The following is a 27,642-nucleotide window of genomic DNA, read 5'->3' as shown; positions in this document are numbered from 1 at the left end:
CAGTTCCTCACAATCAGTCGCTATTTTAACAACTGAAAACAATTTTCTCTCATCTCCAAATTTGGTCACCTTGACATTCCTTTCTCCAGATCATTTATGAATATGCTAAATAGCACAGGTACCAATACAGATCCCTGGAGTACTCCATTAATGACTTTTCTCCCTTTGGAAAACTGATCTTTTAGTGCTACCCTCTGTTTCCTGTCTTATCCAGTTACCAGTCCATAATAGGACACTTCCTCCAATCCCAAGACCTTCCAATTTCCTGAGGAATCTGTTACAAGGGATGTTGTCAGATGCCTTCTGAAGATACAAATACATTACATTAACTGGCTCACCTTTATTGACAGCAACCTCAAACTCACCAGTCTATGGGCCGGATTTTGCGCATATATTTGTGCACGCAAGTTATAAAATCCGGGGTCGGGGCGCACAAGGGGGTGCACACTTGTGCACCTTGCGCGCGCTGAGCCCCGATGGCTTTCCCCGTTCCCTCTGAGGCCGCTCCGAAATCGGAGCGGCCTCGGAGGGAACTTTCCTTCTGCCCCCCCCACCTCCCCCTCCGAGTGCCGGCGCGCGATCCCCTGGCCTAGCAGCCCCAAGAAGGCCTCTAGCCACGCCCCTGCCCCGGACCGTCCATGCCCCTTTTTTCAAACCCCAGGACATACACGCTTTCCGGGGCTTGCGTGCATCACCGGGCCTAAGCAAAACAGGCTCGGCACGCATAGGGCTTTTAAAATCTGCCCCTATAGTTTCCTGCAGCCCTTTTTAAAAATTGGTGTCACATTGGCCATTCTCCAGCCTTTTAATACCATGACTGTTTTAAATGATAGATTGCAAATCACCAGAAACAGGTCTGCAATTTCAAGTTTGAGTTCCTTCAGATATCTGGGGTGAATACTCATCTGGTCCCGGTGATTTTCCCAGATACAAAATGGGAGGAAACCTTTGGTACAGGTGTCTCTATGCGATCGTCTTTAGTAAGTGGAGTGCATTACAAAATCAATTGTTTGTTATTAGTAGGCTAGGCTATGCTTTAGGTGAAAAACTATTTAAATGTAGTTCTTCTCAAAACTGCATGTTTACATAAACTTAGCATTCTGAGATACTATGATCATTTAGAAGAGCGGTGTCATGCACACTTGATGTAGGATCCATGAATTGAAGGTGGGCCTCAGATAAGGAAAGGTGAATGAGAAAATTCTTGCAAGGACAAGAGTCTTACAGTGACCCAGTACAGAAACAAATCATGAGGGTTAAAAGGATATATTCTGCTGAAAGCCTCAGCTTTGCCACAGCTATTAGCTTACAATTCTAGTGGCTTACATGTGCCTCAATTTCATCTTCTGTGTCCTTTAGTCGCAATATGTTATTCTCCTCCTCGAATGGAAAAATCTCATAGTTGCTGAAATAAGGGAATTTGAAAGACTTCAGGCCCGGGGTTCCATCCATCAGCACACTCAGGTTCCCAGGATATATTCCACTGTAGGGTGGGCTCAGGCACACAATCTCCTCAGCTGAGAATGGCCCTTGGCAAACCTGATTGGAACAGGCAGAGAAAACCAGAGTCAAACATATAACAATCCTCAACTCCTTTCACTAAGAACTTATTCAACTAGCATATGTCTCGCCTCACTCCTATGCATTCAGTTGTCATAAGTTTGTCATTATGCACACAGTCTCTCTCATGGCATACAAAAGCTTCTCTCGGCTTTCATCCACGGCCTTTCTCCTACATAGCTTCCTCAGAGAGCAGTCATACATAACCTCCCTTCTTATTCCTTATCTAGATCTCCTCAGGGTACCCATGCACAACCTCTTTCATCTCAGGAAGTCTTTTCAAACAGCCACAGCCATCTTGATTCTCAAATGGCAGCCTCTCCCCTTATTCCCTCTTCCTGGTGTAGATATCAGGCTGGGTCTTTTCTTTTGCTCCATTGTGATTAGTCCTTAAACTGCTCACCTCCCCTTTTGTGTTCTCTTTCTTGAAAGTTTCCACTCATTTTAATTTCTTTCTGTTACAAAACATAGGGAGGACAATTTCAAAGAGGACGTGACCCAAGTATATTGCCCTGCTGAAAATGGTTCTTCATGTGGCTCAAAGCATGCATGGCCACACTGTACACACTTTTACTGGATTAAAAAAAAGGTTCCCCTGGGGGCGTTTTGGATAGGAGAGTAAACAGCATGCATATTTGCATTTTCAGATGCACATAAGGGGCAGGCTGGCCTATTGGGGCTCCGGACATACCTGGTGGCCAATAACGTGATTGGTGATGGTCACAGCAGCCTCACACCTGCAGATCTGCTATGACCAACACCAGGCCCCCATGGCAGTTTCTTTTACAGCAAGAGCCTCCCCCCAAAGCTTTTCTTCCTGCTACTTCAGTTTTCACGAGATGGTAGTGGCAGCTCCATGAGTCTGCTCCTACTGCAGTGCTCTCCTCCCCTCTCCCACCATCACCGTGGCAGCAGGAAGTACTCCTGCCCTCTCCCCTCACACCTGCCCTGCCTCTGCCGGCAGGAGGCAGTGTGCAGACCTCTCTGTGCTATCTCATTGCCAGCTGAGCACTTCCTGCTCCTCTCAGCCATAGCCCCCATCATGACTGGGCTGTAGGAAAAATATAATTACAAAAAAAGCCAGGAGCATCAGGACCTTCCATCCTGCCCCTTCCTGATCGAGGGACACTATCTCTGGGAGCAGTAACAGAGACCCCACCTGGACTCTATTCTTCAGGGCCCAACATGAATTCCCTCTGACCAATAAGTAAGCAATTTTTTAAAAAAAATTTAGAGGCAGAGGGGGAGAAAACTGAAAGAGCGAGCAAGTTAGTCAGTGAACCTATGTGCGAGAATGGGTGTGCACTAATAGGGTGAGAATATGTGAGTGTGTATGAAAATGAACATGTGTGCATATAAGAGAGAGAGGAGAAATTCTGTGTACAACCCCCCTTCCCTGCTATCTACAACTGTCTCAGGGTGACTGGAAATCCAAATTTCCCAGGTATGGAGTGTGGAGGATTTTTTTTTTATCTTAGCTTTAATTATTGAGTGTTATTTGATGTGCCTGCTCTTTTAAAATACTTTTTTGGTGTTTGGGATATTTTTTTTAAGTTTGACATTTTAACAATTGGATAATCTATTCATCAGCTGTTTTTAAATATTTATTCTTTTTATCTGTTTGGTTTTACTATTATGATTGAAATTTTATTTCCTGAGGCCAATATTCAATAGGCCGTTTAGTGGACAAGTTATCCTAGCTAAAATTAGCCAGATAACTTTAGGCTAGTATATTCAGTGGGACAAGCTATCTGGCTACATGTAGCAGGATAACAAAGACCTAGCTGGCTGTTTGAATATAGTCGGTTAGATTTTTAAATTATCTGGCCTTGTGTGGCTACACAACTGGATATCTTCAAAGATATCCGGTTAAGTAGCACTCTGAAAACAGATTAAAAAAAATATGTAAACCGATCTAAGGCCCGATTCTCTTGTTGATTGGTCAGCAAAATTAACCCAAGTGAGAGAAAGGGCGTTATCATTGGCTGGGCCCATACTATGGAACACGATGCCCCCCGAACTCAGATTACAGAATAATCTCAAAACTTTTAAGAAAAATCTAAAAACATGGCTCTTTAAAAAAGCCTTCACTAAAGAGTGTGGAGGGTAGAGAATGAAAGTACAGGGTAATGCAGATGAGAATGATTTTACTCAATCCTACATTTAAGAAGTAATATCTCAAAGCGATAGTAACTCAATAATATACCTGGACTTGACCAACATTACTCAAATATTGATTTTATTTATGAAATTGTAACCGAACTTTATTGGCACCTGTTAGAATGTACGATATCCTACATTTACTTACCTTAGTCTATGTGCCTATTTGTAAACCGTTGCGATGGTATATAACTTAGCGACGGTATAGAAAAGTTTTTAAATAAATAAATAAAACTCTTGAACCAAATTGTTTCCCCGGACTTAGGAATTGGGGGAGGGTTTTGAAGAATGGCCAGATCTTCAAGTATGGGTAAGGGAGGGGTCTGGAGGAATCAATTTGATTTTGTTTTAATCAGTAACAGGGTTAGGGTTATATTTTTCTATTATGGTCTTATTGTATATGTTTTATTGTTAGCCACCTAGGGCCTTTGTGCGTTGGAGCATATAATAAACCATATATAAATATGAGAGGTGTAATCAGGCTTGTGGGGAGCCCAACAGACTGTATGGATGGAAGGTAGACAGCAGCTCAGTTTGCTTTCCCCTGGGTCCAGAGCGTGTTCTACTACTAAGATATTTAGGAACATATGTTGGAGAGTTCTTAACTCAAATATGCCAGGTTCCAGGTCACATGATATTAGGGATGTGAATCGTTTTCCATATCATCTTAACGATAGAAATCGTGTGGCAGGGCAAGAAAATCGTCTTAGGCACGATTTTTTAGTTAAAAAATCGTTAAAAATCGTTTTTTCCGATTAGTGCGCACTAACTGGGAGTTGGTGCGCACTAACTGGGAGTTGGTGCGCACTAACTGGGAGTTGGTGCGCACTAACTGGGAGTTGGTGCGCACTAACTGGGAGTTGGTGCGCACTAACTGGGAGTTGGTGCGCACTAACTGGGAGTTGGTGCGCACTAACTGAAAATGATACAATTTGACACTTTTCAGGTCAGTTAAGGTCAGTTTAGGAATGAATATGTATTCCTATTGGCTGCCCTCTTATTTATTCATGTTACCAAGTTTCCTACTGACAGTATATGGGGGATGGGAAATGGAAACAGTTGGTAGCTTGACAAAACAAGTAATGTGATCAGTCAATGTGACTAGAACTTGTGCCCTAACCCTGATACCAGGGGTATTGTGATCTTCCTGCACACAGTGCCCTATCCCTGATACCAGGGGTGTTGTGATCTTCCTGCACACAGTGCCCTATCCCTAATACCAGGGGTGTTGTGATCTTCCTGCACACAGTGCCCTATTCCTGATACTGGGGGTGTTGTGATCTTCCTGCACACAGTGCCCTATTCCTGATACCGGGGGTGTTGTGATCTTCTTGCACACATCCCGATATCAGGGATAGGGCACTGCATGCAGGAAGATCACAACACTCCTGGTATTAATAGGGATAGGGCACTGCATGCAGGAAGATCACAACACTCCTGGTATTAATAGGGATAGGGCACTGCATGCAGGAAGATCACAACACCCCTGGTATCAGGGATAGGGCACTGTGTGCAGGAAGATCACAATACCCCGGAGGAGTGAGGGTCAGGCAGCTCCCCCCTGTCTGTGAAGCCAGCCTCTCACTAGTAATGCAGGGAGGGAGCTGTCTCAGACTTCACCATCCTCCCCCCCCCCTTACCCACACACCATTCACTAGCTGGGACATGGGGGAAGTCAGGAGTGAGGGTCAGGCAGCTCCTCCCTGTCTGTGAAGCCAGCCTCTCACTAGTAATGCAGGGAGGGAGCTGTCTCAGACTTCACCATCCACCCCCCCCCCTCACCCACACACCATTCACTAGCTGGGACATGGGGGAAGTCAGGAGTGAGGGACAGGCAGCTCCCCCCTGTCTGTGAAGCCAGCCTCTCACTAGTAATGCAGGGAGGGAGCTGTCTCAGACTTCACCATCCTCCCCCCCCCCCCCTCACCCACACACCATTCACTAGCTGGGACATGGGGGAAGTCAGGAGTGAGGGTCAGGCAGCTCCCCCCTGTCTGTGAAGCCAGCCTCTCACTAGTAATGCAGGGAGGGAGCTGTCTCAGACTTCACCATCCTCCCCCCCCCCTCACCCACACACCATTCACTAGCTGGGACATGGGGGAAGTCAGGAGTGAGGGTCAGGCAGCTCCCCCCTGTCTGCGAAGCCAGCCTCTCACTAGTAATGCAGGGAGGGAGCTGTCTCAGACTTCACCATCCTCCCCCCCCCCTCACCCCACACACCATTCACTAGCTGGGACATGGGGGAAGTCAGGAGTGAGGGTCAGGCAGCTCCCCCCTGTCTGTGAAGCCAGCCTCTCACTAGTAATGCAGGGAGGGAGCTGTCTCAGACTTCACCATCCTCCCCCCCCCCTCACCCACACACCATTCACTAGCTGGGACATGGGGGAAGTCAGGAGTGAGGGTCAGGCAGCTCCCCCCTGTCTGTGAAGCCAGCCTCTCACTAGTAATGCAGGGAGGGAGCTGTCTCAGACTTCACCATCCTCCCCCCCCCCTCACCCACACACCATTCACTAGCTGGGACATGGGGGAAGTCAGGAGTGAGGGTCAGGCAGCTCCCCCCTGTCTGTGAAGCCAGCCTCTCACTAGTAATGCAGGGAGGGAGCTGTCTCAGACTTCACCATCCTCCCCCCCCCCCCTCACCCACACACCATTCACTAGCTGGGACATGGGGGAAGTCAGGAGTGAGGGTCAGGCAGCTCCCCCCTGTCTGTGAAGCCAGCCTCTCACTAGTAATGCAGGGAGGGAGCTGTCTCAGACTTCACCATCCTCCCCCCCCCCCTCACCCACACACCATTCACTAGCTGGGACATGGGGGAAGTCAGGAGTGAGGGTCAGGCAGCTCCCCCCTGTCTGTGAAGCCAGCCTCTCACTAGTAATGCAGGGAGGGAGCTGTCTCAGACTTCACCATCCTCCCCCCCCCCTCACCCACACACCATTCACTAGCTGGGACATGGGGGAAGTCAGGAGTGAGGGTCAGGCAGCTCCCCCCTGTCTGTGAAGCCAGCCTCTCACTAGTAATGCAGGGAGGGAGCTGTCTCAGACTTCACCATCCTCCCCCCCCCCTCACCCACACACCATTCACTAGCTGGGACATGGGGGAAGTCAGGAGTGAGGGTCAGGCAGCTCCCCCCTGTCTGTGAAGCCAGCCTCTCACTAGTAATGCAGGGAGGGAGCTGTCTCAGACTGGTATCAGGGTTAGGGCACTGTGTGCAGGAAGATCACAACACTCCTGGTATTAATAGGGATAGGGCACTGTAAGAGATGACTGTAGTAGATTGAATAAAGATCTGATGTTTCTGCTCTCCTCACACCAAACAAAAACACACAAGCAGAGAAGCCCTTCTTACAAAGCTGAGCTAGTGAGTTAAGTAGGAGGAAAAGTAAACATACTGGTGCCAGTGTGGCTACTTAAAAATACACTTACCAACAATCAATTACATATATTTGAACTGTGTACAGTTCCAGCCAGGACCACCTTTCTAAAATGCACAGTGATTGGCAAATTCAACATGCACTAGCATTTCAGGTGCCTGCTAACAAAAATAATAAACAAACAAGTTCTAGTCACGTGAGTGCTGATCATTACATTACTTTTTTTGTCAAGCTTCCAACTGTTTCCATTTCACATCCCCCCAACCATATTGGTAACATCAATAGATAAGAGCACAGCCAGCCAATAGGAATACATACATACATATTCATTCCTAAGTGACCTTTACTGACCTGGGAAGTGTGAACACTTTGTTTCATTTTCTGTTGGTGTTCGTTAGTTTCCAGTTCCATTTCCCATCCCCCCAACCATCACCTCAGTGGTAACCTTGGTAATATCAATAGATAAGAGGGCAGCCAGCCAATAGGAACACATATTCATTGCTAACTGACCTTCAGTGACCTGGAAAGTGTTTATTTGTATCATTTTCAGTTAGTGCGCACTAAATCGAGTTAGTGCGCACTAACGGGGAGTTAGTGCGCACTAACTCGAGTTAGTGCGCACTAACACGATTTAACGATTTTTAACGATAAATCGTTAGAATTTCTATTGTATCGTGTTCTATAACGATTTAAGACGATATAAACATTATCGGACGATAATTTTAATCGTTGAAAAACGATTCACATCCCTACATGATATACTTCTCAAAGATCAGCCTGGCATGCTGATCTTTGGCATGTGTTGAAACACATGCTGCAGGGAAAGCACACGAGTGTGCGCTGGTTCTGAAAAAATCCCCCAAGCTGATATTTTCTTGCAATCCATATCCTGTGATAACAGACAAGCTGCCTACAGAAATAGTCAGTAGAGAGTACAATGCGCCATTTGTGTGTGCAGACCTTGCAGCTCATTGTCAAAGAGAAACTGCCCGGGAAGTGGACAGGTCTTTTGGACAGCCTCACTAATTTTGGTGACTGTGTGGATGATCCCAAAGCTCGGTGATAAGACATAGGAGAGGATCTGGATGCTGGATTAAGTATGGGCCTTGTAAGAAGATGATGACAATGACAAGGTCAAAAACAGCCTTCCAGCAGAGATGGTAGAGGCTAGCACCATGGTGAAATTTAAATAGCCTGGGACAAGTATAAAGAGCAGTAGTGTGAACAGGGTCAAGAGATCAGGTAAAAGATATGGGGGAGGGATCAGGAAGTAGCAAGCTGGTGTTTGTTTAGGTATGAGAATTTATATACTTATTTACCCAAAGTTTTACAGATCCAGAGTGGAAGAATTTAAAGTGGGCAAACTGGATGAGTAAGTTGGGTCTCATAAAGAAAGATCCACCTATATTAAATTATTCTAATAATTCAAAAAGTGACAATTTTGGAGACCTTCATACAAAATTACCACACAACATGATAAGAGTGCCTTCATATATTCATTTGTCACCTGAAGTCCATTCTTCTCAAAATCTTATGTCTTGATGTATCTCTTGGAAAAGTGAATCATGAGTCATACAAAGTCCATGCTTGTCCCAATTTGGATCTGCATTTCTAAAGAACATGCCTCAGGGGTTATTTTCCACCATTATGGGTCTCCAGTAGCAGAGCAAGAGGATGTATCTATGTCAAAGGTCGATCCAGGTGGGTTCCTCCTGGACCCACAGACCTTTTACATAGTCACATTTAGAGAAGGAGCAGCCGGCATCCACATTTAGAGAAGGAGCAGCCGGCATCCACATACCTCCTCCGTGAGTTCAAGATATTCCACTAATCATAAAAGGAACAGTCCTATGTCAGGAGGAACTGGCAAGGATGCTGCTGCTGCTCAATAACACCATTGAGAGGTTCAGCAGACCTTCAGCAGTTAAGGAGAAGAATCTGAGAGAACATCTAAGTTTTACAATCAGGTGACAATTTGTCCCCTGAGGACATAGTATTTTGGACTCCGGTTAATCATACTATGTGACCATAGGACATCTCAGACAACTAGTGTTACCCCTGATGGAAGAAGTGGTTCATTTCAAAATGCTGGACCAATATCAGGGGTGGTCAACATTGATACAAGTTAAGTAATTAATAACATTCTTTTGGTCCAATCATTGTGTTTCTCTAAGGATTTTACTAAGCTTTTATGTAATATAGTGAAAAAATTCCCCAAAAATATATATTATGAACAATGTACACACTAAGACCAAGTGATTGAAATTGCCATGTACCAGACATAACAGCATAGGAAGTTATGTATGCTGTCTGTGGCACAATTCTGACGGTCTTTACCTATTTATGGCTATTCACAAGATCCATCTGAAGAAAAATGGAAAAAGCATAAGCATTGTCAAGTTAAGTGTAAGGCTAAGAGAATTTGAAATGAAGTTGACTAGAGAGGAAAAAAATCCTAATGAAAACTTTTTCAAATATATCCAAAGCGAGAAACCTGTGAAGGAGTCGGATGGACCGAGGATCAAAGGGGCTCTAGGGAAGATAAGGACATTGCAGAAAGATTAAATTAATTCTTTGCTTCTATGTTTACTAATTAGCATGTTGGGGAGATACCAGTTCCAGAGATGGTTTTCAAGGATGATGAGTCAGACGAACTGAACCAAATCACTGTGAACCTGGAAGATGTAATAGGCCAGATTGACAAACTAAAGAGTAGCAAATCATCTAGACCGGATGGTATGCACCCCAGGGTTTTGAAAGAACTAAAAAATGAAATTTCAGATCTATTACTTAAAATTTGTAACCTATCATTAAAATCATCCATTGTACTGGAAGACTGGAGGGTGGCCAATGTAACCCCAATATTTAAAAAGGGCTCCAGGGGCATTCAGGGAAACTATAGACCAGTACGCCTGACTTCAGGGCTGGGAAAAATAGCGGAAACCATTCTAAAGATCAAAATCACAAAGCAAATAGAAAGACATGGTTTAATGGAACACTGCATGGATTTACTCAAGGAAAGTCTTGTCTCACAAATCTGCTTCATTTTTTTTTGAAGGGGTTAAAGATGAACCAATAGATGTAGTATATTTGGATTTTTCAGAAGGCGTTTGACAAAGTCCCTCATGACAACAGCATACTTTATCCCTCACAACACGGCTTTAGAAAACACTATAGCACCGAAACATTACTAATCGCTCTAACTGATAACGTACTTCAAAGATTTGATAGTGGGAAACACTACATTATGATACTATTAAACTTATCAGCAGCATTTGACACAGTAAACCGTAACATACTACTAATAAGGCTAGAAGAAATAGGTCTACAGAAATGAAATGGTTCAGATCATACCTAAACAATAGATTTTTCCAAGAACAGATTAAAGACAATATCAGACAGAATTGAGCTAAGAGTACCCCAGGGATCTACGCTCTCGGCGACACTATTTAACATCTACATGCTGCCTCTATGGTATGCCACCTCCTGGCTGGACTAGGTATCATACACTACATATACGCTGATGACATTCAACTAATATTACCCGTAGAGGAAATAATCGATAAGACATTAAACCTAGCAATGATGTACCTAGATATAATTAAGCAATTACTAAACCAAATGGAACTAGTAATTAACATCGAAAAAACTGAATTTATACACCTAGAATGTAAAAACTTTGAGGTAATTCAAAACCCCATCAAACTTAAAAATGATCAAGAAGTAGAGCTAACCAAGAAATCTCGAAACCTAGGAGTAATAATTGACACGGAACTCAGCCTTAAGCAACACATATCACAAAAAGTTAGAAAAGGCTACACCAAACATATGGTCCAAGCGCACTTCCGAACAGTTCTACAAGCACTTATATTCACTAGCACAGTCTACTGTAGCACACTATTTCTGGGACTACCGTATTCAACAATAAGACCTCTACAAATCTTACAAAACTGTTGCCAGAATACTTACTGGTAAAAGCAAAAGAGAACACATAACTCAAACACTTGCTGAATTACACTGGCTGCAGATACAACAAAGAGTGCAATATAAAACACTTTGCACAATTCACAAACTGATCAACGAAGAAAAAGCGGACTGGTTAAACACAGCTCTACGCTTACACGTCCCACAGAGAAATCTTAGATCAGCTAATAAAGCTCTACTAACCATCCCCTCGGTCAAGACAGCAAAACTGACCCAAGTTAGAGAGCGAGCCCTATCATTAACCGGATCAGCATTATGGAACTCATTGCCACTCGAAACAAGATTATAGAGAGATTTAAAACTCTTTAAAAAAAAAAGTTTTAAAACATGGCTTTTCAAAAAAGCATTTTACAGCGAGAATGGAGAATATGAAGTATAAATAACAAGCAAAAGAACATCTACGCACAGCAAAAGTCACCTAGTAGCGTACTTGTATATTTTATTATTTTTACTCATCATTATTATTATAGACTAATTTAAGAGATCTGCAGTATAAAGTACAATTCTTGTATGGTTTTTCCTATTAATCATATAAAAGGACAATATCCAGATCATGCATCATATACCTTATGTTATGAAAACATGTTACCGATAAATGTTTTGGCACTTTGTTAGTAAGATTTTAACCAAATATAAATTTACGTGCCTCTCTGTAAACCATTGTGATGGTGCATTACTAAACGATGGTATAGAAAAGATCTTAAAATAAATAAATAAATGACAGGCTTCTAAGAAAAATTGAAGTCATAGCATAGGAGGCAGTATCTTTTCATGGATTACAAACTGGTTGAAAGACAGGAAACAGAGAGTAGGATTAAATGGACAATTTTCTCAGTGGAAAAGGGTAAATAGTGGAGTGCCTCTGGGATCTGTACTTGGACCAGTGCTTTTCAATATATTTATAAATGATCTGGAAAGGAATACGACGAGTGAGGTAATCAAATCTGCAGATACAAAATTATTCAGAGTAATTAAATCACAAGCGGATTGTGAAATCGCAGGACGATCTTGCGAGACTGGTAGATTGGGCATCCAAATGGCAGATGAAATTTAATGTAGACAAGTGCAAAGTGATGCATATCGGGAAAAATAATCCATGCTGTAGTTACACGATGTTAAGTTCCATATTAGGAGCTCGGCGTCATACGATAGTGGATAATACATTGAAATAGTCAGTTCAGTGTGCTGCAGCAGACAAAAAAGCAAACAGAATGTTAGGAATTATTAGGAAGGGAATGGTGAATAAAATGGAAAATGTCATAATGCCTCTGTATCACTCCATGGGGAGACCGCACCTTGAGTACTGTGTACAGTTCTGGTCGCCACACCTCAAAAATATATAGTTGTGATGGAGAAGGTACAAAGAAGGGCGACCAAAATGATAAAGGGGATGGAACAGCTCCCCTATGAGGAAAGGCTAAAGAGGTTAGGGCTGTTCAGCTTGGAGAATAGATGGCTCAGGGGGGATAAGATAGAGATCTTTAAAATCATGAAAGGTCTAGAACAGGTAAACGTGAATCGGTTATTTACTTTTTCAGAAGGACTAGGGGGCACTCCATGGGCAAGCCATGAAGTTAGCATGTAGCACATTTAAAACTAATCGGAGAAAATGCTTTCACTCAATGCACAAATAAGTTCTGGAATTTGTTGCCAGAGGATGTGGTTAGTGCAGTTAGTGTAGCTGGGTTTAAAAAAAGCTTAGAGGATTAGCAAAGGGACTCAAATCACTGCTCTTAAACTTTTTTTTTCCATAAACTTATAATATATCTGTTCACTATTGACGAGGGTGCTCATAGGCCCTTAACCACAGTGAAACACTTTTTGATATCACACTAGAAGTCATTATTCCTGTTCTCTTAAGTTCTGATTTTTCATAAGCAGCCTTTATAATTGCTTAGAAGCATAACACTGCAACATGACATTTGTGTTGCAATGTTGTAGTTGTTTGTATAGCAGCCACACACTATAAGGTAGATAAAGATGCTAAGCTACAAGGCTGTAGAACATTTTGAACTGATTTGAGGTCAGTTTACATTCCATCTAAGATTATAGAAAATATTCTTAGAGCAAGCACAATGTTGCTAATGTTGGCAACATCCAAGAAAACATTTACATATGAGACTAGAATTAATTAACTTGGAGAATGAAAGCAAATTACCATACAGCCATTCAGATTGTTTATAATAGAAAGCCAACCATATAAATTTTGACAATTATATAACTTAGTTTAGGGAATGGAAATATAGAACTGAAATTGTATATAATGCATTGTTATCAGTAAAATCATTTGAGAGGGAGTTTATACTAGTGTCTTGCGTGGCACTCTGCCTCTCCATAAGGAACCTTATTATTTAATGTCTAAGATTTATATTATTTTATAGCATTTAATAAAAACATTTTTTTTCTCTACAGGTAGTAGCTTTACGCATTTCTATTTTCAATGAACCACAACATTATAGGAAAGGTTCAGTGCTGCTCTCGGTTTCTAAACTAGCCAGGTTGGAGCAGATACATACTTTGGTCACAATCTGTCCAATCATGTCTCGAAACTGGACTTTTGCCCGATACACAGAATTCAGGTTGGAGCCCCGAATAGTGATGTTTGTGCCCCTAGAAGAAGAACAGAGGGTAAACGTTATTGAAAAAGGATAGAATACCTTCAATGGACAATCAAGTGAGAAAGTCACTGCATATGTTGCAGTGCATGTTAAGAGACAAATGCAGCCCCAGTGCTCAGCAAGATAATGAACAATGGTCCCACAAGTTATGGCACCCTTTTGCGACAAGTAAGAAACACTTAGGCTCATGAAATGAGGACATCTTTAAAGGTCTGGAGTCTAAACCAAATTACCTACCTGTTACAGCTGCTCTCTGAAGACAGTAGTTCACCAATCACATTTTTTTTTATTGAATTTATATTCTACTTATTCCATAAAAACATTCATAGTAAGTAAAAACATAAATACATATACATAAAACGAACACCAATTAAAATATGATCAAACATAAAACAGGGACCTGTTGAAAAACAGGGACTTAAAAATAAAACAAGTTTTGCCAAACAACTCCTGCAGAACTAAGCAGGTTCTAACTCCAACATAATATGGGATGCAAAAACAAATCCAGTTCTGTAGAGTGAAAGAAAACAAAATACCATTTTGTAATTGCAGATGAACAGTTACTATATGTGTAGAATCCATACATAGTCACCAAAAGAGTAGGAATGTGCAGAGGGACCGCATACTTTATATTCGGTATTCGTACTCGTCAGATGGTAGATACGTTGCATTCAGCAAGGGGGGGCCCCGATCCATTCATGCGTTCCATTCTTATTTGTTTCCTGGCTAAAATTTAATTAACTACAACCCCCCACCCTCCTGACCCCCTCAAGACTTGCCAAACTCCCTGGTGGTCCAACGGGGGTCCGGGAGCCATCTACTACACTCACGCCATTGGCTGCCAGTATGCCGGTATTCAAAATGGCACGGATAGCCTTTGCCCTTACTATGTCACAGGGGCTACCGGTGCCATTGGTTGGCCCCTGTCACATGGTAGGAGCACAAGATGGCGCCGGCCGTCCATTGCTCCTACCATGTGACAGGGGCCGACCAATGGCACCAGTAGCCCCTGTGACACAGTAAGGTCAAAGGCTATTGGCGCCATTTTGAATACCGGCAGCCGACGGCGTGAGTGCAGTAGATGGCTCCCAGACCCCCGCTGGACCACCAGGGAGTTTTGGCAAGTCTTGGGGGGGGGGGGGGGGGTTTCAGGAGGGTGGGGAGTTTGTTTAAATTCGCTCCGAATAATTCAGTGAAGATTTGTTGTATTCGTGGGAATTGCAATATGTTTCGCGATGCAACGAATACAATGAATATGGCCCTATACGTCGCGGACTGCCAATACGTTGGAAACAAATGCACACCCCTACCAAAGAGCACTACTATTTCGCAAACAGCATTGCCCATGTAAGAAACTAATATTCAAGCTTTGGAGGAGACCTGGCACAAAAATGACATAAGAAAAAAGAAGCCTGCATAAAAGAAATAATAATAACCAAGTGATAACATGAATAGTGAAACATGCCAATAAGAGGCAAATGTCTTTGCAGCTCAAAATCTGCCATTCAGCATCAAGCCCTCAGACCATCAACAGATCTACAACCGCCAAAGCCAATTAGTCAAGCAACAGTTTCACCACCAGCATTATTTCTGTCCTGCAGGTACTGTGATACCTCCTCCAGAGACTGAAGAAAAGCAATGCTGCTGACCCTCAGACACAGAGCCATGCTAGATATAGCATGCATAAACAAGGCCTTTTTGACTAAGCTTGTGCTTCACTGCAGCAAATCCCATGTGCTGTTTCTGCAGTCCTGCTAAAAAGTCAGGACAAATCTCTCACTCCGTCCCTGAAACAACAGATTAGAATTTCTTCGGGCTTCTTCCAAGATATGTCTGCACAACTTTGTAGACAAGCAGCACATCACCATGGCTCATGGTCTACCATTAGGCCTCAGCAGTGGCGCAAATATTCTATGGGTCCTGCTCACCTTAAAGTGGCAGCCCTTTACCTCGATGCCTAATAATTCCAGCAGCCATTTCACGACAAAGTTAACAGCATCATAGCTCTCCACAGATTCTAAAAGGCCTACCAAACGAATATTATTTCACCTATTTCTATTTTCCAAATCTTTGTTCTTTTCCGCCGAATGGTTTAGTTTTTCTCTCCAGCACATCAATTTTGGCTCCGTAAAAAGGCTAGCGCAAGCTCCAGATCAGTGACCCGCAGATCCATGGAATCGAGTTTTTCATCTTGCTCACTTACTGAACATTTTCCAGCACTAATTCAAAGTTTGGCATCTATATTTTTTATGATTTTGTCTGAGAAATCAGAGTACTTCTTAATAGTCTCTGCTGATGCAGATAGTACCCAAGTCTCAGCACCGTTCCCCTCTTCTGAAGAGGAATCCTCTGCCATATTTCCCATGCCTTTGTCAGCTGGTAGTTTTTCATTAAGTTTGTTCCTTTTCTCAGCTTTGTCAGCCCACATATGGGTAGGTTTGGGTAAATCCTTAAATGATAAACTGCCAAAGTCCACGGTTCTAAAGCTTATGAAAAATAAAGGCCAGGCGGGAGGCCTACCAATTAACTGCACCTAGCTTCACATCCAGGTTTGAAAGGGTGAATGCTACCCATGGGTGTGGTTGTTTGTAGTTTTAGGTTTTGTTACTTTTCTTCTGTAGTTTCAGGTTTGAATTTTCCTGATACACGCACACAGATTGCCAAACTGACACTGGATGTTCATTCATCAGAACATAAGACTTGCCATATTGGGTTAGACCAAGTCCAGTATCCTGTTTCCAACAGTGGCCAATCTAGATCACAAGTACCTGGCAGGATCCCAAGGGGTGGATAGATTTCAAGCTGCTTATCCCAATAATAAGCAGTGGATATCTGCATCTCCACCTTAATAATGTTTTAAGGACTTTTCCTCCAGGAAGTTGTTCAACCCTTTTTTAAGTGCAGGTACACCAATAGCCTTCCCCACATGCTCTGACAAATTCCAGAGCTTAATTATGCACTGAATAAAAAATATTCTTTTTAGTTTTAAGTATATCGCCAAGTAACTTCATTGTATACCCTGGTCTTTGAATTCTGAAAGAGTAAACAACATTGTTTACTTGTTCCATTACACTCATTTTATAAACTTGTACCTATTCTCTGAACAACAATGTAATGAGATGGTTCACGTTTTGAATTTAAACTTAATAAGTATTTGTTTTCTCTAATTTTTTTTGCAAGAATGTATTGAATAATATGAACATGGTATTTGCTTGATGCTATGGTGCAATAATCTGATATGATCTATAGCCCATTGCAGGCACAAGACAGATTTGAGTAGTTTGTACTGTGTCTGATACCATGACTGTTTATATTTAATGATGAATAGACTGTTTTCCAAATTATATGAAGGACACGGTACATGACTGTTTGAAATGTTACAATGGGCGAATGGTTTACAAAGGAACATCAACATTGCACAGATAAAAAAACTCTTTCAGAACATGGACTAGGATTTTGGCTGTTTCCTCTGAATTCAGTCAAAAAAAACCATCACCAATTTTGATGGGTTTACTAGACAGAGCTTAGAATACCTCTGGTCTCAATAAAGTTTTGAGCCCTGCTGTCTGGGGTGAGTAGGGCTTGAGGCAAGTAGGGCTTGAGTAGCATTTCTTTTTGGGAAAAACTGCTTCCTAGGTAGACAACTATGAAACCTCCAAGATGTGGATAGGGTCTGACGCACAGGCTACTGTAGACTTTCTTGGGCTCCACTATTTCTTTGACTATTCCAAAGAGACTTCCACAGCTGTATGAGCCTTGCCTGCTCATCCTCATGAAGCAGTCAGTCAAAGAGCAGATGACTGCCATATGAAATCTGTTTCTCTTAAAGAAGCTGAATGCAGAGTCATTTCAAAGGATGCAGATTCTCAGTCACACAGACCAGATCCAGATTTTCTACAAACACCATCCCAAAACATTAAGAACGTAAGAAATTGCCATGCTGGGTCAGACCAAGGGTCCATCAAGCCCAGCATCCTGTTTCCAACAGAGGCCAAATGAGGCCACAAGAACCTGGCAATTACCCAAACACTAAGAAGATCCCATGCTACTGATGCAATTAATAGTAGTGGCTATTAGGGGTGTGCATTCGTATTGAACATAAATGTAAAACGCTACTTTTTTTTTTTTTTTTTAACTTAAAAAAGTGATAAGACATAAACGATCGGATTTCCAACTTATTCAACATAGCTATGTTGAATAAGTTGGAAATCGCGATTGTTGATCCAAAATAAAAATTTAAACCCCTCACCTTCCTTAATCCCCCCCCCAAAGACTTACCACAACTCCCTGGTGATCCAGCGAGGAGTGAGGACGCCATTTCTGAAAGCCTTTCCGAGGAGCAAGTGACGTCGGCGCCACGTCGGAGTGACGCGGCGTCACGTGATTCCCCGCGAGTTCCCTCCGGCACCCTCGTTCGGCCCAAAAGGAACTTTTGGCCAGTTTGGGGGGGCCTCCTGACACCCCCAAGCTGGCCAAAAGTTCCTTTTGGGCCGAACGAGGATCCCGGAAGCGACCCCGCGGGGAATCACGTGACGTCGGCGCCACGTCGCAGTGACGCGGCATCACGTGATTCCCCGCGAGTTCCCTCCGGCACCCTCGTTCGGCCCAAAAGGAACTTTTGGCCAGCTTGGGGGGGCCTCCTGACACCCCCAAGCTGGCCAAAAGTTCCTTTTGGGCCGAACGAGCGTTCCGGCGCGAACCCGCGGGGAATCACGTGACGCTGCGTCACTCCGACGTGACGCCGATGTCACGTGCTCCTTGCAAAGTTGGTCAGAAATGGCGTCCTGACCCCGCTGGACCACCAGGGAGTTGTGGTAAGTCTTGGGGGGGGGGGGGGATTAAGGAGGGTGAGGGGTTTAAATTTTTATTTGCACATATGGACATATACTCAACTCATTGAATTCTGTTTATGTCCATATTGACCGCAAATGGGACCCCCTTTGGACATATGGACATATGAACTTAAACGTTTGCTCTGCACATCCCTAGTGGCTATTCCCTAAGTAAACTTGATTGATAGCCGTTAATGGACTTCTCCTCCAAGAACTTATCCAAACCTTTTTTGAACCCAGCTACACTAACCATATCCTCTGGCAACAAATTCCAGAGCTTTATTGTGCGTTGAGTGAAAAAGAATTTTCTCCGATTAGTCTTAAATGTGCTACTTGCTAACTTCATGGAATGCCCCCTAGTCCTCCTATTATTTGAAAAAGTGTAAATAACCGATTCACATCTACTCGTTCAAGATCTCATGATCTTAAAGACCTCTATCTTATCCCCCCCTCAGCCGTCTCTTCTCCAAGCTGAACAGCCCTAACCTCTTCAGCCTTTCCTCATAGGGGAGCTGTTCCATCCCCTTTATCATTTTGGTTGCCCTTCTCTGTACCTTCTCCATCGCAACTATATCTTTTTTGAGATGTGGAGACCAGAATTGTACACAGTATTCCAGGTGCTGTCTTCACCGTGGAGCGATATAGAGGCATTATGACATTTTCCGTTTTATTAACCATTCCCTTCCTAATAATTCCTAACATTGTTTGCTTTTTTGACTGCTGCAGCACACTGAGCCGACGATTTTAAAGTATTATCCACTATAATACCTAGATCTTTTTCCTGGGTGGTAGCTCCTAATATGGAACCTAACATCGTGTAACTACAGCAAGGGTTATTTTTCTCTATATGCAACACCTTGCACTTGTCCACATTCAATTTCATCTGCCATTTGGAAGCCCAATCTTCCAGTCTTGCAAGTCCTCCTGTAATGTATCACAATCAGCTTGTGATTTAACTACTCTGAATAATTTTATATCACCTGCAAATTTGATAACCTCACTCATCGTATTCCTTTCCAGATCATTTATTAGGGATGTGCATTCGTTTCCCATTACATGTCAATTAGATGTGCATTCATTTCATACATTTCATATTACATGCTTATATATGAAACGGATGAAACGAATGCACATCCCTATCATTTATATATATATTGAAAAGCACCAGTCCAAGTACAGATCCCTGATGCACTCCACTGTTTACCCTTTTCCATTGAGAAAATTGACCATTTAATCTTACTCTGTTTCCTGTCTTTTAACCAATTTGTAATCCATGAAAGGACATCGCCTCCTATCCCATGACTTTTTAGTTTTCTTAGAAGCCTCTCATGAGGGACTTTGTCAAACGCCTTCTGAAAATCCAAATACACTACATCTACCGGTTCACCTTTATCCACATGTTTTATTAACCCCTTCAAAAAAAATTAAGCACATTTGTTAGGCAAGACTTCCCTTGGGTAAATCCATGTTGACTGTGTTCCATTAAACCATGTCTTTCTATATGCAACAGTAAGATTTCAACAAAAATTGTTTCTAACCTTTTTCCACAAACATACCTTCTCCCACATGTCCTAAAAGACAGGAAGAGCATGTCATATGAACAGGTTTACGGGTCACAGTGATTAGTTCATATACTAAGGCCTCCCAAAAACTCATTACACTCCTATAAACAGAGAATAAGGGTGGTCCCTGGGGTTTCACCCTTTACACATTTATCAGAAGGAATGAGACCCATTTTATAAGCCTGCCGGGGTGCAAAGATCATCCTGTGAAAAATCCTTAACCGAAGTTCCTAAAGGCTCATATTAGCAGGTGACTTTTCAAAGGAGCTATGCACATAAACATAACTATAATCGTAGCAATTTTCAAAAGCCCACTTACTCGAGTAAAGTGCATTTACTCAGGTAAAATCCAGTTATACATATGTAAATGCTTTTTAAAATCAGGCTCTAAGTGTAGATCCATAATATATTAAAGAATAACACTCAATCTAATCATCCAACATAGATTGCAGATCTTTCTGCCACACATCTGCTAAGGAAATATCCTATAATCTGTATGCTAGCATAAGAATTTATAGAGCTGAGGGGAGAAACTCTTATGTGATGAAAACTGTTTAATCAGGGCATTAAAGGATGGAGATACAATCCGATCACCACAGTCTCTCAACACTTTGCTGACAAATGCAAAACCTTGGTAATATGTAAGAAAAGAGAACTCACTAAAGTCTACCTGATCTTCACAATACAAAAAGGAATGTACTTTGAGTGTTTTTATCAATCAAATCTAATGAACACTCAGTGGTTGGTCATGCCATCTTTGGTATACGTATGGCCCAGGAGAAGAACTTTGGATTACCTTCAAAAGGTAAGAAATGGGACACTGAGCTAGACAGACATAAACCTCCTTACACACTCCCACACTCTTTTCACAGACTTTACTAACAAAGAGGACCTAATCCTCTCAGGCAGTTTCTCTCTGGAGGCATGCAGAACATATTTCAAATTGAGTGATGTGCACATTGCCTTTTCAAACTGCAAGTCTGTGTAATCATTATGATTCATTAACCAGCCTTCCTAAAATTCTTGTGGGAAACCAAATTATAAACCAAATTTGGGAACACCCATATCTCCCTTGTCTTTGAACATTAATATCTGATAAAAAAAAATAATAATAAATCCATGCTTTCTTACCTCTCCAGAAAAAAATACTAAGGGGCAGATATTAAAAAAAAAAAAAAGAAGCTGAACTCCTAAATGTAGGCCTCTAAATTAGTTACTTAAGTTAGACATATTTTCAAGCCAACTAAAGTTCCTAAGTCTTCTGCTAAAAATTCATATACATTTAGGACCCTAAATGTTAGGACTCTAAATTTAGGCCTCATATTCATTTGCCTAGATTTAGGTGCCTAGTTCTGAAAATCTTCACTAAGCACCTAACTTTGCTTCCCTGTCCTATCCACCCTCTTAGCCACCTACTTTTTAGGCCCCTAAATTTAAGAGCCTAATGAAACTAGGACCCTAAATTTAGGCACTCAACCCTAGTAAATTTTCAAAAGGGCTAACTTAGGAGCCTAACTCCAACAGTAATGAGCCTAAACTCTTTGAAAATTGTCCCCTAAATTTTCCATTCAAAAATCTAACATCCTTCATGAGGAGCATTATGTGATTTGGGGACTAGAATCATTTACACCAAAGCAATGGGGTCCAGAAACATCACATGTAGTTTCCAACTTTCTAGCTTCCCTTGAAAATCCCTAAAAGGTCTAATATTAAAAGAGTACCATAGGGCCAGATTCTTAAGGATTTATAAACCAAGATACATAAGTGTGTCCATAGCCTACGTTACAGGAAAGCCATGCCAGGTAGATTGTAAAGTACCAAAAATGATAAGGGGAATGGAACAGCTGCCCTATGAGGAAAGACTAAAGAGGTTAGGACTTTTCAGCTTGGAGAAGAGACAGCTGAAGGGGGATATGATAGAGGTGTTTAAAATCATGAGAGGTCTAGAACGGATAGATGTGAATTGGTTATTTACTCTTTCAGATAATAGAAAGACTAGAGGGCACTCCATGAAGTTAGAATGTGGCACATTTAAAACTAATCGGAGAAAGTTCTTCACTCAACGCACAATTAAACTCTGGAATTTGTTGCCAGAGAATGTGGTTAGTTCAGTTAGTATAGCTGTGTTTAAAAAAGGATTGGATAAGTTCTTGGAGGAGAAGTCCATTACCTGCTATTAATTAAGTTGACTTAGATAATAACCACCGCTATTACTAGCAACAGTAACATGGAATAGACTTAGTTTTTGGGTACTTGCCAGGTTCTTATGGCCTGGATTGGCCACTGTTGGAAACAGGATGCTGCGCTTGATGGACCCTTGGTCTGACCCAGTATGGCATGTTCTTATAACATCCAATACCTCAGGTTTTGTCATGAGTTAGCTTAATTCCAGAAAAATGATGATACTCAGAAAAAAAAAAAAAAAGTGATGATGACGCTGATAAAGTGCCCCTGGCATTAGAAAACAGTAATAAAACATCATCTGCAAAAAGTAAAGTTTTCAGACACAAATTCCACACCAGAATTCCTGATACAGATTCTGTGTCCCTCAATTTGCAAATCAAACCAAAAGGTTCCACTGTCAAAATATACAATAAAGGAGAAAGGAGACACCCCCCTGCCTAGTTCCTCTATGAAGACCAAATTGTTCCAACAAATGTCTATTAACATGAACTCTGGTACATGGTTTCCACTAGTTGTCCCATTTCCCCCCACCTGTTCTTTGTACCTTTCCAATCTAGACTTCTATGTAAACCGACATGATGTGCCTACTAATGTCGGTATAAAAAAAACTGTTCAATAAATAAATAAAATAAGCCTAAAATTTTCCCATTAACCCAAACATCTGCAATATCTCTGACAGAGAGAGCCAGGAGACCCTGGCAAAGACATTTTCCACATCACAACCTCCTAATAAAGAATCTTTGACAGTACCTCGATGACAGACCTTATTTGTGGCACATATCTTACGAATATAATTGATGAGAACCTTCCCTGCACAAAATCCATCTTATCTTGAGAAATTAACTTAGGTAAAACAACTTTCAATCTATTTGCCAATACCTTACCACAGATTTTTACGTCTAAGTTTAGCAGTGACATTCGCCTACAGAAGGAAGGCAACTGTGCATCTCTTCCAAGCTTCAGAATAACCACAATGGCCTCCTCTCTCATAGTGGAAGGCATAGATCCCAAATGGCTCATTTCCTCAACACTACCAGAATGACTTTAGGTAGATTGTCCTCCAAAGATTTATAAAAAAGTGTGCATCTAGATCAAGTACTGGTGATTTAAGCGAAGGAGGACCTAACAGCCATTACAACTCCGCATCTGTGATAGAAGCATTTAACTTCTTCAGGTCTGCCTCACTCAAAACTGGAAGGGGAAGATCCTGAACAAAACACACTGCATCCCTTCCTTATCAATCTCTTCTACAAAGTATAATGCCTGATAACGGAGAAATTACTTACCTGATAATTTCGTTTTCCTTAGTGTAGACAGATGGACTCAGGACCAATGGGTATAGTGTACTCCTGATAGCAGTTTGAGACGGATCAAATTTCAATCTGACGTCAGCCCTAGTAAACATACCCCTGCAGGAAGTGCAGCTCTTCAGTATTCTCCTCAAAAAGCATTGCGGATATACGTATGACTGAATAATTTGAATAACTTGATTAACTTTATGATTTGATTAACTTAATTAATTTGGACCAGTTGAATTGGTTATAGCTGGAGACCACCAGTGCCCTCAACCGAGAAACGTCGACAACCAAAAGGATGATGGGTGTCCTAGCTGAAGGAAAGCATGGCTTACCTGTGAATCACTCGGTCTCGGGGATATCACCCAAGAATTCCATGAGTAACGGCAACCGAGGGTGGGATGCTGAGTCCATCTGTCTACACTAAGGAAAACAAAAATTATCAGGTAAGTAATTTCTCCATTTCCTAGCGTGTAGCAGATGGATTCAGGACCAATGGAATGTATAAAAGCTACTCCCGAACCGGGTGGGAGGCTGCCCGTGACCCACTTAGTACTGCCCTTGCAAATGCTGTGTCCTCCCGAGCCTGAACATCCTGGCGGTAAAACCTGGAGGTGGTGTGGATGGAGGACCATGTCGCCGCCCTGCAGATCTCAGCAGGTGACAGCATCTTGGTTTCCGCCCAGGACACTGCCTGGGCTCTAGTAGAATGGGCATTGACTTGTAAAGGCGGTGGCTTGCCTGCTTCTATGTAGGCTGCCTTGATGACTTCTTTGATCCAGTGGGCTATGGTTGCTCGTGAGGCCGCTTCCCCTTGCTTCTTCCCACTGTGAAGGATGGTCTGTCTTTTGTACGGATTCCGACCTTTCCAGGTATTGGACTAGGAGTCTGCCGACGTAGAGATAGAATAGACTTCGAGCCTCTTCCAAATTCTTATGCTCATCTGGCGATGGTAGCGAGATTGTTTGGTTGAGATGGACTTGAGACACCACTTTGGGGAGGAACGACAGAACTCTCCGTAACTGGATGGTTTCCGGGGTGAGTGAGAAATGGCTCTCGGCAGAAAAGTGCTTGTAGCTCAGATATACGACGGGTCGAACAGACTGCCAGCAGGAAGGCTGTCTTCAATGTTAATAGTCGAAGAGACAGGCTGCGGAGAGGTCTGAAGGAGGTTCCTGCTAGGAAATCTAGGACCAGGTTGAGGTTCCAAAGAGGCACCGTCCACTTTAGGGGTGGTCGGATCTGCTTGACTCCTTTCAGAAAGCGGGAGACATCTGGGTGAGAGGCTATGCTGCTGCCCTCGCTCTTGGTTCCGTAGCATGACAATGCGGCCACCTATACCTTGATGGAGTTGAGAGACCATCCCTTCTGTAGGCCATTCTGCAGGAATTCCAAAATCGCAGGAATTTTGACTGAGCGTGGTATGATGTCGCGGTTCTCGCACCAGGCTTCGAATACTCTCCAAATCCTTATGTATGTTAGGGATGTGGAGAACATGCGTGCTCGGAGTAGGGTGTCAATTACTGCCCCCGAATATCCACTCCTCCTCAGGTGAGTCCTTTCAATGGCCAGAGCGTAAGAGAGAATCGAGCTGGATCCTCGGGGAGGATCGGTCCCTGTTGGAGCAGGTCTCTGTGTGGAGGAAGCGGAAGGGGGCTCCCTGTCAGCAGTCTTCGCATGTCCGCGTACCACAGTCTTCTTGGCTAGACTGGGGCCACTAGAAGTACTGGTCCCCTGTGGTGTTCTATCTTGTGGATGATTGCGCCCAATAGGGGCCACGGCGGGAAGGCATATAACCTAGGTCTGTACAGGGTATCGATTCCCTGGGACTGGGGCTCCCACCTGCGGCTGAAGAAACTGGGCACTTGGGCTTTGGACCAGTTTGCCAGGAGGTCCATGGTTGGTGTTCCCCAACGGTCTACTATCAATTGGAATGCTGTGATCGACAGCCTCCATTCTCCTGGGTCTAGACTTTCTCTGCTGAGGTAATCCGCAGCGACGTTGTCTTTCCCAGCGATGTGGACGGGCGAGATCTCTTGAAGATTCGCTTCTGCCCATGACATTATGAGGTCTATTTCCAGAGAGACACCTGTTGGCTTCTGGTTCCTCCCTGATGGTTGATGTAGGCCACGGTTGTGGCATTGTCCGACATTACTCTGACCGCTTTGTATTAGAGTCTGTAACCGAACCATAGGCAGGCTAGTCTGACTGCCCGGGCTTCTAGGCGATTGATGTTCCATCCCGGCTCTTCTTCGTTCCATTGCTCTTGGGCGGTTAGCTCCTGGCAGTGTGCTCCCCAACCTCGTAGGCTGGCATCCGTGGTGAACAGGATCCAGGTTGGTGAGGATAGTCTCATTCCCTGGCTCAGATGGCCTTCTTGTAGCCACCATCATAGTTGGGCCCGAACTCTGTCCGGGAGCTGAAGACATATGGTGTAGCTCTGGGACAGTGGATTCCATCGTAATAGAAGTGAGCGTTGTAGGGGTCTCATGTGAGCTTGTGCCCATGGCACTACTTCCAGTGTGGATGCCATGAGGCCGAGGACTTGTAGGTAATCCCATGCTGTGGGGCGAAGTTCGCTCAACAGGGTTCGTAACTGGGTCATCAGTTTTGATCTCCTTGTCTGTGTCAGGATGACCTTGTCTTGTTTGGTGTCGAACCGGACTCCCAAGTATTCTAGAGATTGGGAGGGCTGCAGGCAGCTCTTGTTTGTGTTGACCACCCACCCGAGGCTCGCCAGTAGAGTTTTGACTTGTTGGTTGTCTGTTGGCTTTCCTCTGGGGATTTTGCCCTGATCAGCCAATCGTCTAGATAAGGGTGCACGCGGATTCCTTCCTTCCTCAGTGTTGCTGTCACCACCACTATGATCTTGGTGAACGTCCGGGGTGCAGTGGCTAACCTGAATGGTAGTGTCCGGAACTGGTAGTGACGGTCCAGGATCGAGAAGCATAGAAAATGCTGATGCTCTTAATGGATTGGAATGTGTAGGTAAGCTTTCGACAGTTCCAGGGATGTAAGGAACTCTCCCGGTTGTATCGCCCTTATTACAGAGTGTAGGGTTTCCATGCAGAAGCGAGGAATCTTCAGGTGATGGTTGACCGCCTTAGGTTCAGGATGGGCCTGAACGTTCCTTCTTTCTTGGGGATGATAAATAGATGGAATAATGTCCAGTATTTATTTATTGTGGAGGCACCGGTGTTATAGCCTCTAAGGCTAGCAATCTGGTCAGTGTAGCTTCCACTTGTTGTCTTCTGTCTGCCATGGTGGATGACACTCCTCTAGTTGCGGTGCGTACCAGATCAGAAGCGGCGTCCGCAAGGAATGATACTGCTAGTTCCAGGGCCTTCCCAGGAGTGTTGTTCCTGGTCTGTGATAAGCAGGCACGTGTCACCACTGCACAGCAGGCTGCGATCTGTAAAGACATAGCGGAGACATCAAAGGACTGTTTGAGAATAGATTCCAGACGTCTGTCTCGAGCATGCTTGAGCGCTGCTCCTCCCTCCACCGGGATGGTAGTGTGCTTCGAGACCGCGTAGACCATGGCATCCACTTTTGGACATGCCAGGAGATCTTTGGCGGCTGGGTCCAGAGGGTACATGGCTGCCAGAGCCCGTCCCCCTTTGAACATAGTTTCCGGGGCATCCCATTCCAGATCAATTAGTTGCTGGACGGCTTGTAATAGTGGGAAATGGCAGGAGGTCTGACAGAGTCCCTTTAGTAAGGGGTTCGTCTTAGGTTCCCCCAAGGCACTTGTGCCTGGGATAGCAAGCTCTTTTAAAGCTGTGTGTGACCAGGTCTGGAAGCTCGTCCTTGGTGAAGAAGCGTCTCATGGTTCGGTGGGGCTCTGTCCCCCGGAAGGAGTTCCCCTTCCTCCAGGGGTTCTGAATCCTCAGAGTTGTCTTTGTCCCCGAAGGTGGGGCTTCTGGGTGGTGGGATCACTTCCCTGGGCATAGAGGGTTCCGGGATGTTGAGGTCCTCTGGTGGAGCCTGTGGTCGTATTATAGGAGGCCCCTGTTGCAAGTGAACGAAGGTATGCAGACCTTTGAAGTATTCCACCCAGGAAATAGATGCTGGC

At 43.5% G+C, this 27,642-nt stretch overlaps 1 protein-coding gene across 7 annotated transcripts in view; it reads right to left on the bottom strand.

Annotated features, from left to right (window-relative positions):
- MST1R (macrophage stimulating 1 receptor) overlaps window positions 1–27,642 on the bottom strand; it is a 199,925-nt gene that overhangs the window by 80,189 nt on the left and 92,094 nt on the right. For all 7 annotated transcript variants that reach the window (XM_029599650.1, XM_029599653.1, XM_029599654.1 and 4 more), the window contains 2 exons: window positions 13,593–13,686; window positions 1,327–1,539 (listed from right to left, as the gene is read on the bottom strand). In XM_029599650.1, the coding sequence (XP_029455510.1) occupies window positions 1,327–1,539; window positions 13,593–13,686 (307 nt within the window). The remainder of the gene's footprint in view (window positions 1–1,326; window positions 1,540–13,592; window positions 13,687–27,642) is intronic.

The sequence above is a fragment of the Rhinatrema bivittatum genome, chromosome 4 (genome assembly GCF_901001135.1).
Source record: "Rhinatrema bivittatum chromosome 4, aRhiBiv1.1, whole genome shotgun sequence".
Taxonomy (NCBI): Eukaryota; Metazoa; Chordata; class Amphibia; order Gymnophiona; family Rhinatrematidae; genus Rhinatrema; species Rhinatrema bivittatum.
This window is presented reverse-complemented; position numbering and strand designations above follow the sequence as displayed.